At 35.5% G+C, this 12,404-nt stretch overlaps 1 protein-coding gene across 1 annotated transcript; it reads right to left on the reverse strand.

Annotated features, from left to right (window-relative positions):
- Positions 1–1,554: 1,554 nt before the first annotated feature.
- LOC100030440 (olfactory receptor 10R2-like) lies at positions 1,555–2,520 on the reverse strand. The gene has a single exon (XM_001379911.2). The coding sequence runs from the start codon at positions 2,518–2,520 to the stop codon at positions 1,555–1,557; it is 966 nt and encodes a 321-aa protein (XP_001379948.2).
- Positions 2,521–12,404: the final 9,884 nt, after the last annotated feature.

The following is a 12,404-nucleotide window of genomic DNA, read 5'->3' on the forward strand; positions in this document are numbered from 1 at the left end:
CTAAAAATCAGACATGATGCTCTCTTTGCTATTATACTTTGGTGCAATATAATACAAGCTTCAGCAACTTCTTTAACATAATACATCCCTTTTTTATAAATAATAATAAAGATCAAATCTTCCAAAAATATTGAAGCATTAAAAACATCAACAGACCTGGAAAATGTCATAATGAATAAATGCGAACAACTGTAAAAAATTGGGAAACATACTCTGTTTTCAACATTTAAGTATTTAACTTTTCAAGTCAAGCATTTTCATGATTTTGTCAGTAAAATCATATTTGCTGTGTGTAGAAGAGGAGAAAAAAAAGAGTCACTACAGGTGAAGTTTGTGGAGTGACCATACTCCAAGATCCTAATGGATCTCAAATGGCATTTGAAGCAGACATTGCCAATGTATTATTTCAAGCTCTTGCATTCTTCACAGTCTCCAGTGTCATCCCACCAGCTGTGAAGGACAGAGTGCCAGACGTGATGTCAATATCTCACCAGTCTGGGAGTCTTCTGAGAGCAAGGACCACAGTTCTAGGAATCTCTCCTTTGGTTTTCAGAGGGTATTCAAGGTAGAGAAGTTTATAGCAGTATAGTACATAGAGTACAACATTTTCACACCACCATCTGGAACAGTGGAAGGTAAAAGTCATATTAAATTTTTTTATTTCTGTACAGCACTTACAGTACTATAGATTTCATGTCATGAAAAGTAAATATTGTCTGAAATAAGTTTTTTTAACCAGAATCAGCATAAAAGGTCATAGAGTTCTAGTGAGAAAAATGTTTTGCAAGTTGCCAATTTTATTATGAGTACTGCATTTTATGATTAATTGCATGGTTGTTGTGGAAGAAATGTGTGTATTATTAGAATTAAGGTTTTATTACAAAGAATTTTATTTTTAGATTTCAGAAAAAATATATTTTCAGAAATTTCTAGTGATAGATTTTAGTTTTTGATTGTCTTAGGAACCCAATCTCCTATTTCCCATAGATTTAATGTAAGAATATTAACATTCTTTACTCTTGTGAAAGTTGAGAATTGATTATAAAATAAGAATAAATAAAAACAAAAGAATTTAAAAAATAGAATAGCTATACACATCAAAGGAATAAAATTAGATAATTATATGTTATCTTAATTAGATTTCTAGTAAAAGTACAAAGAGAGAAGCAACTAGACATCCTAGGAAACTGACAGAGAAACCTTTCTAACACGAACAAGAAAAGGCAACATTTTACAAATGGAGAACCTATATTACTTGGTGAGAATTATGTAATAAATGTCATAAGTGTAATTTAAAACCAGGTCTTCTTGACTCCTAAACCAATATTTTATGCCATGCTTCCTCATGATTGTGGTACAATATTTCTAATATTTCGTGCTCAAATATGACCTCACTGGTGGCCTCCTGAAATGTTTCTATGAATATACCCATGGGTCAAAAAAAAGTTAAAAAATAAGTTTAAAAAGCATATAGCCTAAGATCAGCACTGAACTCATAGCTATGACCACATCTTCAGCACAGTATTATTTGCCAACAGTTTTGAAATGCTGAAGTTATGTAGTTTTCTGGGAAAACTTTCCAAAGCCAATCACTTTCCTAATGGCCATCTGTACATCCCTGTTCCTGAGGCTATAAACCATAGGATTCAGCAAGGGGGTGACGATGGTATAAGTCACTGTCACCAACTGGTCTTTGCCAGATGAGACCTTGGATGAAGGTCTCAGGTAAACAAAAGACGCACATCCATAGTGCACTATAACCACTGTAAGGTGGGAAGCACAGGTAGAGAAGGCCTTCCTCTTCCCTTCAGTGGATGGAATCCTTAAGATGGTGCTGACAATGAAGACATAGGAGAAGCAGATGAAAATCAAGGGGACCACAAGCACTAGGACTCCACAGATGAATATGATCATCTCATTGATATAGGTGTTACCACAGGCAAGGTGAATGACGGGTGAAATGTCACAGAAGTAGTGGCGGATCTTGTTAGAGTTACAGAAGGGCAGAATGAAGACCAAGGTTGTTCCAACCATTGAGATCAGGAATCCACTCAAGCCACAAGTAGCTGCTAACAGTCTGCAGGCCCTCCAGTTCATAAGGATTGGATAACGCAGAGGGTGGCAGATGGCAGCATAGCGGTCATAACCCATCACACCCAACAACAAACAGTTATTGATAGCAAAGGAAAGAAAGAAGAACATTTGGATCGCACAGCTGGTGAAGGAGATGGTTCTGAGAACAGAGAGCAAGTTGAGAAGCATCTTGGGTAAGATGACAAAGGTATAACAGGTCTCAGAGACAGAAAGGACACCTAGAAAGAAATACATGGGGATGTGAAGGCTATGCTCCAGGAGAATGACAGTAACAATGGTAATGTTCCCACACAGGATAATTATGTAAAGGCAGAGGAAGATAGCAAAGAGCACAAGTTGTAGGTCTTGGAGGTTAGAAAATCCCAGCAAAAGGAATTCTGTGACTGTGGTAAGATTCTTCAGAGGAAGCTCTTCCCAGGAAACCATCTGCAGAAAGGAGTGAAGGTAGAAAAAGATGCACAAATATGAAACCAGGCCCAAAGGGCCATAAAAATTTGCTGACCCTTTGACCCAGCATTACCACTGCTGGGTTTGTATCCCAATATATACTATTTCTCTATAAGAAATGATAAATAGACACACATAAGTCATCAGCATTTCTATATATCTCCATCTCAGCAGCAAGAATTAGAAAGACAAATTCCACTCAAAATCACCTTAGACAATATAAAATGCTTAGGAATCTATCTGCCAAGACAAACACAGGAACTATATGAACACAACTACAAAACACTCTCCACACAACTAAAACTAGATCTAAGCAACTAGAAAAACATTAACTGCTCATAGGTAGGACAAGCTAATAAAACTGACCATCCTACCCAAATTTATCTATCTATTTAGGGCCATACCCATTGAACTTCCAAAAAACTATTTTACTGAATTAGAAAAAATCATAACAAAGTTCATTTGGGAGAACAAAGGATCAAGGATATCCAGGGAAATAATGAAAAAAAAAATACAAAGGAAGGTGACTCTGCAGTCCCAGATCTCAAACTATATTATAAAGCAGTGGTCATCAAAACAATTTGGTACTGGCTAAGAGACAGAAAGGAGGATCAGTGCAATAGCCTTGGGGTAAGTGACCTCAACAAGACAGTTTATGACAAACCCAAAGATCCCAGCTTTGGGGACAAAAATACACTATTTGATAAAAACTGCTGGGGAAATTGGAAGACAGTGTGGGAGAGATTAGGACTGGATCAACACCTCACACCCTACACCAAGATAAACTCAGAATGGGTGAATGACTTGAACATAAAGAAGGAAACTATAAGTAAATTAGGTGAACACAGAATAGTATACATGTCAGACCTTTGGGAAGGGGAAGATTTTAAAACCAAGCAAGACATAGAAAGAATCACAAAATGTAAAATAAATAATTTTGACTACATCAAATTAAAAAGCTTTTGTACAAACAAAACCAATGCAACTAAAATCATAAGGGAAGCAACAAATTGGGAAACAATCTTCATAACAAAAACCTCTGATAAAGGTTTAATTACTCAAATTTATAAAGAGCTAAATCAATTGTACAAAAAATCAAGCCATTCTCCAATTGATAAATGAGCAAGGGACATGAATAGGCAGTTTTCAGATAAAGAAATCAAAACTATTAATAAGCACATGAAAAAGTGTTCTAAATCTCTTATAATCAGAGAGATGCAAATCAAAACAACACTGAAATATCACCTCACACCAAGCAGATTGGCTAACATAACAGCAAAAGAAAGTAATGAATGCTGGAGGGGATGTGGCAAAGTAGGGACACTAATCCACTGCTGGTGGGGATGTGAACTGATCCAACCATTCTGGAGAGCAATTTGGAACTATGCCCACAGGGCGATAAAAGTCAGTCTGCCCTATGATCCAGCCATAGGAAAAAGACTTATACAAGAATATTCATAGCAGTGCTCTTTGCGGTGGCCAAAAATTGGAAAATGAGGGGATACCCTTCAATTGGGGAATGACTGAATAAATTGTGGTATATGTTGGTGATGGAATACTATTGTGCTCAAAGGAATAATAAAGTGGAGGAATTCCATGTGAACTGGAATGACCTTCAGGAATCGATGCAGAGTGAAAGGAGCAGAACCAGGAGAACATTGTACACAGAGACTGATACACTGTGGTTCAATCAAGCATAATGAACTTTTCCATTAGTGGCAATGCATTGATCCTGAACAATCTGCAGGGATCTATGAGAAAAAAAAAAACTACTATCCACAAGCAGAGGACAAACTGTGGGAGTCAAAACATGGAGGAAAGGTAACTGCTTGACTACAGGGGTTGAGGGGATATGATTGAGGAGAGACTCTAAATTAACACTCTAATGCAAATACCAACAACATGGAAATGGGTAGGGGAAGGGTGGTTGGAGGAGGGGGGAAGAAAATTATCTTTTTTTCCAATGAATAATGTTTGAAAATGACCAAATAAAATAATGTTTAAAAGGGAAAAAAAGAAATGATAAACAGGATGAGTTCAGAAAAACATGAAAGATTATATGAACTTATGTAAAGTGAACCAAACCAGAACAATGTATACAGCAGCAGAAATATCATATTTTGATCAACTGGGAGGGACTAAACATTATTAGAAAAGCAAGTTTCTAAGATAAAACCAAAGGACTCATTATGAAAAATGCTATTCACAAACAAAGAAGAATTGTTGGAGTTTGATTGCAGATCAAAGCATGTCCTCTTCCACTTTATTTCCTTCATGAGTTTCTTATTGCATGTGTGATATGTGTCTTCTAGTGCAATGTGGAAATATGTATCACATGAAAGCACTGGAATAAACTATATCAGATTTTTACCGCCTTGGAGAGTAGGGGGAGAGGGAGGGAGAAAATCTAAATCCTAAAATGTCAGAAAATAATTATCCAGAAGTGTTTTTACCTGTAATTGAAAAAATAAATAAGTATAAAAAGAAGAGAATGCTCAGTTCTATGGCCTAAGGGAATATTTTTTATCATATAAGAAATTTCCATTATCTTGCATTCCTTCAAGAAGAAATCAAGCAAGAAAAAAAGGAAGAAGAAAAAGGAGAAGCAGGTAAAATGAAAAGGCAGAGTAATTACAACATAAATGACTCTAGTCATTAAAAAGGACATGGATAAACAAGAGTGGAGATTCATTGATTCAATAGTATGATGTTGAGAGGGCTATAACAATGACTATCAGTTGATTATCTTGGATACTAATAACCCGAAGAAGAGAAGACAGAGAGAGAATAATAAATATCTTTACATATATGGAGAACTATAATGTAATTCGAATAATTATATTGATTTTGCTTGACCCCAGAGGGTAGAACTGAGAGCACTGCATAGCGGCTGCAGAGAGGAAGATTTCAACATTTTTAATGGAAAAATTTCCTAGCAGAATTGAAAACATAATAAAGATGTTGCTTGGTATTCTTGAGAGTTTTCACAGGCATTCAGATGTCAGTTGATTTGTAGGTTCCAGTTGCCTAAAAGAAAAGACTTTCATCAAAGATTTAGCACACAAAGCATCAAGGCTGATGGGCAACAATGAGATACAAGAAAGTGATGGTTGAACTCAAGAGTAAAAGAAGAGCAGTCAGATAGATTTGTGCTAAGGCAGCAGACTGGCTCTGAGTCTGAAGGTCAGACTAACAATTATGGACATTGGGAACAGATAGCAAAAATGGAGCACATTCAGTAGTGTTTCTTTCCTTAAATTTGCCAAACTAAAATGGGAACCTTGGCTTTGAGACAGAAAGAATTAATATAACTCCCTTATTCTGATCTTTAAGGTCTTCTACCCTCTGACTTTCCTTTACCTTTCCAGCCTCAATTAATAGTACTCCAGTTGACTCACTCTGCATTCTGGATTCTACTAAGCAATTGGCTGCTCTTCAATTTTATCTAGCCTTCCCACAATTCGATAAATTCACGCAGATCACTGTCCATTGTACCTGGAATGTTTTCCTTCATATGCCTTTTAAAATTATTTTCTATTAATGCTGACGGCTAAGGCACCACTTCTTCCTCCAAGGATGACCTAGTCCAATTAGTTAAAAAATATTCTCCCTCAGCAAGTTGTCTGGGATGCCAAAGGAAAGTTGCAAATGAAAATTTAGATTAAACTACTCCTGGGGTGGGTGGTCTCCAGGAGGACCTCTTCAGAGCTTCAAATGAAGGCTTATCACAGAAACTTTAGATTCTCATACTTCATTCTGTCTTGGCTCTAAGAGTTTGTGATTTTATGAGAAAAGAAGGTCTTTTCAGTCTGGCAAAGCAATAGTTGAGTCATGGCCAGGAGTAATGGAGACTAGAACCTATCTCTGGATGTGGTCTCCAAAGCTAGGGCCTCAAAGGACTACCATGCTCAGGCATCCAGTAGCACCAGGCTAACTGTAGACCAGGTTAAAAAAACAAAACTCAGGGATACTTCTAAGTACCTCTAACCTGGTAAATGAAGTGAGTCTAGCTATCCTTCTATTAATGCAGACTAAAATATACATTACTATTTTGTGGGGGGGGGGGTTGTAGGTCAGTTCATATTGTTAGAATTATACTGATTCTTAAAGACATCATCTACATCACAGATGAAAGCACACAAAGACAATTGTCATCCTCAGTTACCAAGAGATACTACTGGACTAGACTAGATTCTCCCTCAGATTCCCCAAACTGTATGGAGTTCTAGTAGTTTCCTTACTTTTAGATTGTAAGTTCCTTGAGGTCATGAACAAAGTTGGTTTTCTTCTTTGTATACACAGTGCCAAATAATGTTCATGAATGTTACCTCATCTCTATCATTTCTATCTCTGTCATGTGTTCCCTAGAAATTATCCTGCCAGATTTTTCCATACTAATTTATTTGAAGACAATATATGTTAGACAGTTGAGATCCTTGGAAAATTCTTTTTAATCATAGTTGTTTTCCTGATTTGTATAGTCCTCTTTCCAGATCTTAACAAAAGACATACATTTTTAAGGAAAGAAATTAATCTTTGCTCTCTCTGCTTCCTTTGTTCCTACACATTTCCATTTTCAACCTCCTCTGAAACAGTATCACTGCTCAATGCATTCATGAATTTCCAGGACCTCTTGAGAATCAGGGAAGCTTAGAGTTAGAAAATAATTTAGATATTAATGAGAAAAAAATGCTAAGAATTTGAAGACAAATTGGCATTGACTGGCCAGAGAGTAAATATTTCTGGTGACCTGTTAAAAGGTTAGACAACAAAGGACCCAAGAAAGAGGCCTGGCCAAACTCCAGGTATTCCCCTCCAAACAACTTTAAAATGTGGCCTGAAATCAAATTCTGGAACAGTAAAGACAAAAAAAAAGGTCAGAAACATTTGTCACCCTAGGACAATTTAAGAGGTTAGCAAGAGAAATCTGTGACACAAAGGTGGGGGCTGGCTCAAAGCACATTTATCATAGCACCAGGATTACACTTTAGAGGTGGCTGTGAGAGTGGCAACAGCAGGTTCAGAGTATCTCATCCCAATCCTAGGGCCAAGAGGAGTAATAGCACTTGTCACTGAAGAACATCTGAGCACCTTATCACAATTCCAAATCCAGGTAGTAGCCATAGAGAAGCAGTAGCTCTTCCAGGATAAACAACAGGACACAGAACAAGAGAGGAGTGAAAACAGCTCTCCCCAGATTACACCTCCTTGGAAGCAGTGAAAACTTGTAGATGCCCAGAATTAGCTGTGAAAATAGCAGCATGAAATAGGCCAAAATAAAGGAAAGTACCTGACACATATCCTCAGTGAGCAGAGCATGAGTTCAAAGTGAAAAAATAGGGTTGAAAAATGAGCAAACAGCAAAATAAATAAATAGACCATAAAAATCTACTATGAGAGGAGAATGGCAGTGAGGTGAATCTGTGGATAGAGAACCAGGTCTAGAGATGGGAAGTCCTTGGTTCAAATTTGGCCTTAGACATTTCTTAGCTGTGTGATCCTGGACAATTCACTTAACCACAATTGCCTTGCCCTTACCACTCTTCTGCTTTGGAACCAATACTTACTATGGATTCTAAGACAGAAAGTAAAGATCTTTAAAAAAAAAAAAAGCTACTATGGTAGCAGGAAAGATCAAGACACAAATTCAGATGAAGATAACAATGGGAAAATAACTACAATCAAAGCTTCAAAACAAAACAAAAGAAAAAAAACACTAATTAGACAAGAGTACAACAAGAATTCCTAGAAGAGTTAAAGAAAGAAATGAATTACAGATAAAAAATTGAGAAAATAAATGAGAGGGAGAAAATTATTGAAAGAGAAATAACAGTTTATAAAAGAGACACAAAAAAATCCTGAAGAAAATCATACTTTAAAAACCAGAATTGGATTAATGGTAAAAAAAAAAAAGTCAAAAAATCAAACAAAGAGAACTTCTTAAAAATTAGAAATGGGCAATTGGAAGTTAGTGATTCTTTTAGACATTAAGAATCTAAAAAATTCAAAAGGATGAAAAAATAGAAAAAACATAAAATATCTCATCAGAAAAAAACAACTGACCTGGAAAAATATGAGACATATTTTAAAAAGTAAGGGGCTAGTTAAAAATCATGATAAAAAAGAACTTAGATATAATATTTCAATAAATTATAGAAGAAAACTGTACAATAAAGAAGTGGTCATCAAAACAATTTGGTACTGGCTAAGAGACAGAAAGGAGGACCAGTGGAATAGACTTGGGGTAAGTGACCTCAGCAAGATAGTCTATGACAAACCCAAAGATCCCAGCTTTGGGGACAAAAATACACTATTTGATAAAAACTGTTGGGAAAATTGTAAGACTGTGGGAGAGATTAGGTTTGGATCAACACCTCACACCCTACACCAAGATAAACTCAGAATGGGTAAATGACTTGAACATAAAGAAGGAAACTATAAGTAAATTAGGTGAACACATAATAGTATATATGTCAGACCTTTGGAAAGGGGAAGATTTTAAAACTAAGCAAGAGTTAGAAAAAAATTCAAAATGCAAAATAAATAATTTTATAACACTAAATTAAAAAGGTTTTGTATAAACAAAACCAATGCAACCAAAATTTGAAGGGAAGAAACAAATTGGGGGGAAAAGTCTTCATAACAAAAACCTCTGACAAAGGTCTCTTAATTACTCAAATTTATAAGGAACTAAATCAATTGTACAAAAAAGCAAGCCATTCCCAATAAATAAGTGGGCTAGCGACATGAATAGGCAATTTTCAGATAAAGAAATCAAAACTATTAATAAGCACATGAAAAAGTGTTCTAAATCTCTTATGATCAGAGAAATTCAAATCAGAACAACTCTGAGATACCACCTCACACCTAGAAGATTGGCTAAAATGACAGCAAAGGAAAGTAATGAATACTGGAGGGAATGTGGCAAAATTGAGACATTAATACATTGTTGGTAGAGTTGTGAATTGATCCAACCATTCTGGATGGCAACTTGGAACTATGCCCAAAAGGTGCTAAAAGACTGTCTGCCCTTTGATCCAGCCATAACACTGCTGGGTTTATACCCCAAAGAGATCATAAGGAAAAAGACTTGGACAAAAATATAGCTGCACTCTTTGTGGTGGCAAAAAAAATTGGAAAATGGGGTGATGTCCTCCAATTGGGGAATGGTTGAACAAATTGTGGTATCTGTTGGTGATGGAATACTATTGTGCTAAAAGGAATAATAAAGTGGAGGAATCCCATGTCAACTGGAATGATCTCTAGGAACTGATGCAGAGTGAAAGGAGCAGAACTAGGAGAACATTATACACAGAGACTGATACACTGTGGTACAATCGAATGTAATGGACTTCTCTACCAGCAGCAATGCAATGATCCAGGGCAATTCTGAGGGACTTATGAGAAAGAACATTATCCACAATCAGGAACAACTGTGGGAGCAGAAACACAGAAGAAAAACAACTGCTTGATCACATGGATCAATGGGGATATGACTGGGGATATAGACTCCAAATGATCACCTTAGTGCAAATATCAATAATATGGAAATAGGTATTGATCAATGACACATGTAAAACCCAATGGAACTGCATGTCAGCTATGGGAGAGGGTGGGAGGAAGGGAGAGAAAGAACATGAATCTTGTAACCACGGAAAAATATTCTAAATTAATTAATTAAGTAAAATTTTCCAAAATAAAGAAAAAAAAAGAAATCTGAGTAAAGACCAAAAAAGAATCAACTCTTGGTTTTATTATTCTAAAAAATTATAAAAGAAGACTTCCCCAATGTCTTAGGCAAAACAGAAATTGAATGTATCCACCATCCTGGAAGAGATCTCAAAATGAAAATTCCCAGAAAAATTATAGCTAAATTTCCAGAGCTTCCAAGCCAACAAGGAAATAGTATAAGCAGCCATAAAGAAACAATTCAAATATGGAGCTATAGTCAGGATCATAAAAAAAATTAGCAATTTCCATGTTAAAGGCTTGGAATATGATATTCTGGAAAGCGAAAGAGTTAGAATTGCAACAAAAATAATCTATCTAGCATAAGTTAGTATAATCCCAAAGGGGAAAATAAATATTCAAGAAAAAGAGGACTTTCAAGCATTCCCAATGAAAAGACAAAAACTGAACAGAAAATTTGACATTCAGACATAAGACAAAGGAGAAGCATAAAAAGAGAAATATGAAAGAGAAATCATAGAGACACAACAAAGTTAAATTTATTACATTCCTATATGGGAAGATGTTACATGTAACTCATAAGTACTTTATTATTTTGGGGGCAGTTTCATAGACAGAGGGTTCAGGTGTGAATTGATTTTGTTGCAATGATCTCAAAAGATAAGTGGATAAGAAAGAAAGGGAAAGGGAGAGGTGGAATGGAACAAATTATCTCATAAAAGAGGCATACAAGGAATAGTTTTTTCAATGGAAGGGGAAATGGAAAGGCACCATTTGAACTTCACTTTTATTGGAATTGGTTCAAAGAGGAAAATACGGGTGTATGTACATGTATATATTCATATACATAAACTTAGTTGGGTTTAGAAATTTGTTTTTTCCCTACAGAGAAGCAGATGTCAGAAGCAAAACAGTCTTCTGAGGAAGAGAGAGAGACAGACAGACAGATAGACAGAGAGAAAGACAGAGAGAGAGAAACAGAGAGAGAGAGGCAGAGAGACAGAGAGAGAGAGAGAGTATAAAAAAAAAAGAAAATGGAAGGGAGAGGAATATACAATTAATAATTGTAACTGTGATTGGGATGAGCTCACCCATAAAATGGGAGTAGACAGAAGAATGTATTACATACCAGAATCCAACAATGTTATTTTCTAGAGAAACACTGAAAACAAAGGTCACAAAAGGAATGTTAAAATAAGGAAACAGGGGTGAATCTAGTATGGGTCAGTTGACGTAACAAAGGCAGAAGTTACAATCAAGATCTCAGAAAAAGCAAAAGTAAAAATTGACCAAACGAAAAAAGAAAATCAGAGAAACTACATTTTGATAAAGGTACCATAGGCAATGAGTGATATTTTTTTAATTATAGCAAATTTCTCTAATAAAAACTTCTTTTATATTGTCATATATTGTAGTGTTAAATTTGTTTTAAAAAAAAAGAAAGTAATTCCTCAGTTTATAAAGTGTCAAAGTATATGAATAGGTAGTTTTCAGAAGAAATCAAATCTACAGTCATATAAAAATTATCTAAATATTGATTAAAGAAAGACAAATTAAAACACTCTAAGATACTACCACACACCTATTGGAATGGCTAATATGACAGAAAAGAAAAATGAAAAATGTTGGACGGGATGCAGAAAAATTGGGACACTTAAGCACCTGGTGAAGTTGTGAACTAATCCAGCTATTCTGGCGAACAATTTGGAAATGTGCCCAAATGGCTGCAAAACTGAATACCTTTTGACCCAATAATAAATACCACCGCTAGGTCTATATCCCAAAGAGATCCCTTCAAAATAGGAAAAAAGACATATATTGTAATAATATTTATAGGATCTTTTTTGTGGTGTCAAGGAATTAGAAATTAAAGAGATACTCATCCTCTGAAGAATGGCTGAACAAATTGTGGTATATGACTGTGATTGAATACTATTATGCTGTAAGAAATGATGAGGAGAGCAGTTTCAGAAAAAAAATATACCAAAAGGCCCACATTAACTAATGCAAAGTGAAGTGAATAGAATCAGTAAATCATTGTGCACAGTAAACAGCAAAATTCAAATGATGATCAACTGTGAAAGACTTATCTACTCTGATAAATACAATAATCCAAGAACAATTCCAAAGAACACATGGCAAAAAAAAAAAATACTATTCACTTCCAGGGAAAG

The sequence above is a fragment of the Monodelphis domestica genome, chromosome 2 (assembly GCF_027887165.1).
Source record: "Monodelphis domestica isolate mMonDom1 chromosome 2, mMonDom1.pri, whole genome shotgun sequence".
NCBI lineage: Eukaryota > Metazoa > Chordata > Mammalia > Didelphimorphia > Didelphidae > Monodelphis > Monodelphis domestica.

Excerpts from the sequence above, each read along its gene's own strand:
- LOC100030440 (XM_001379911.2), bottom strand. The coding sequence starts at position 2,520 with ATGGTTTCCTGGGAAGAGCTTCCTCTGAAGAATCTTACCACAGTCACA.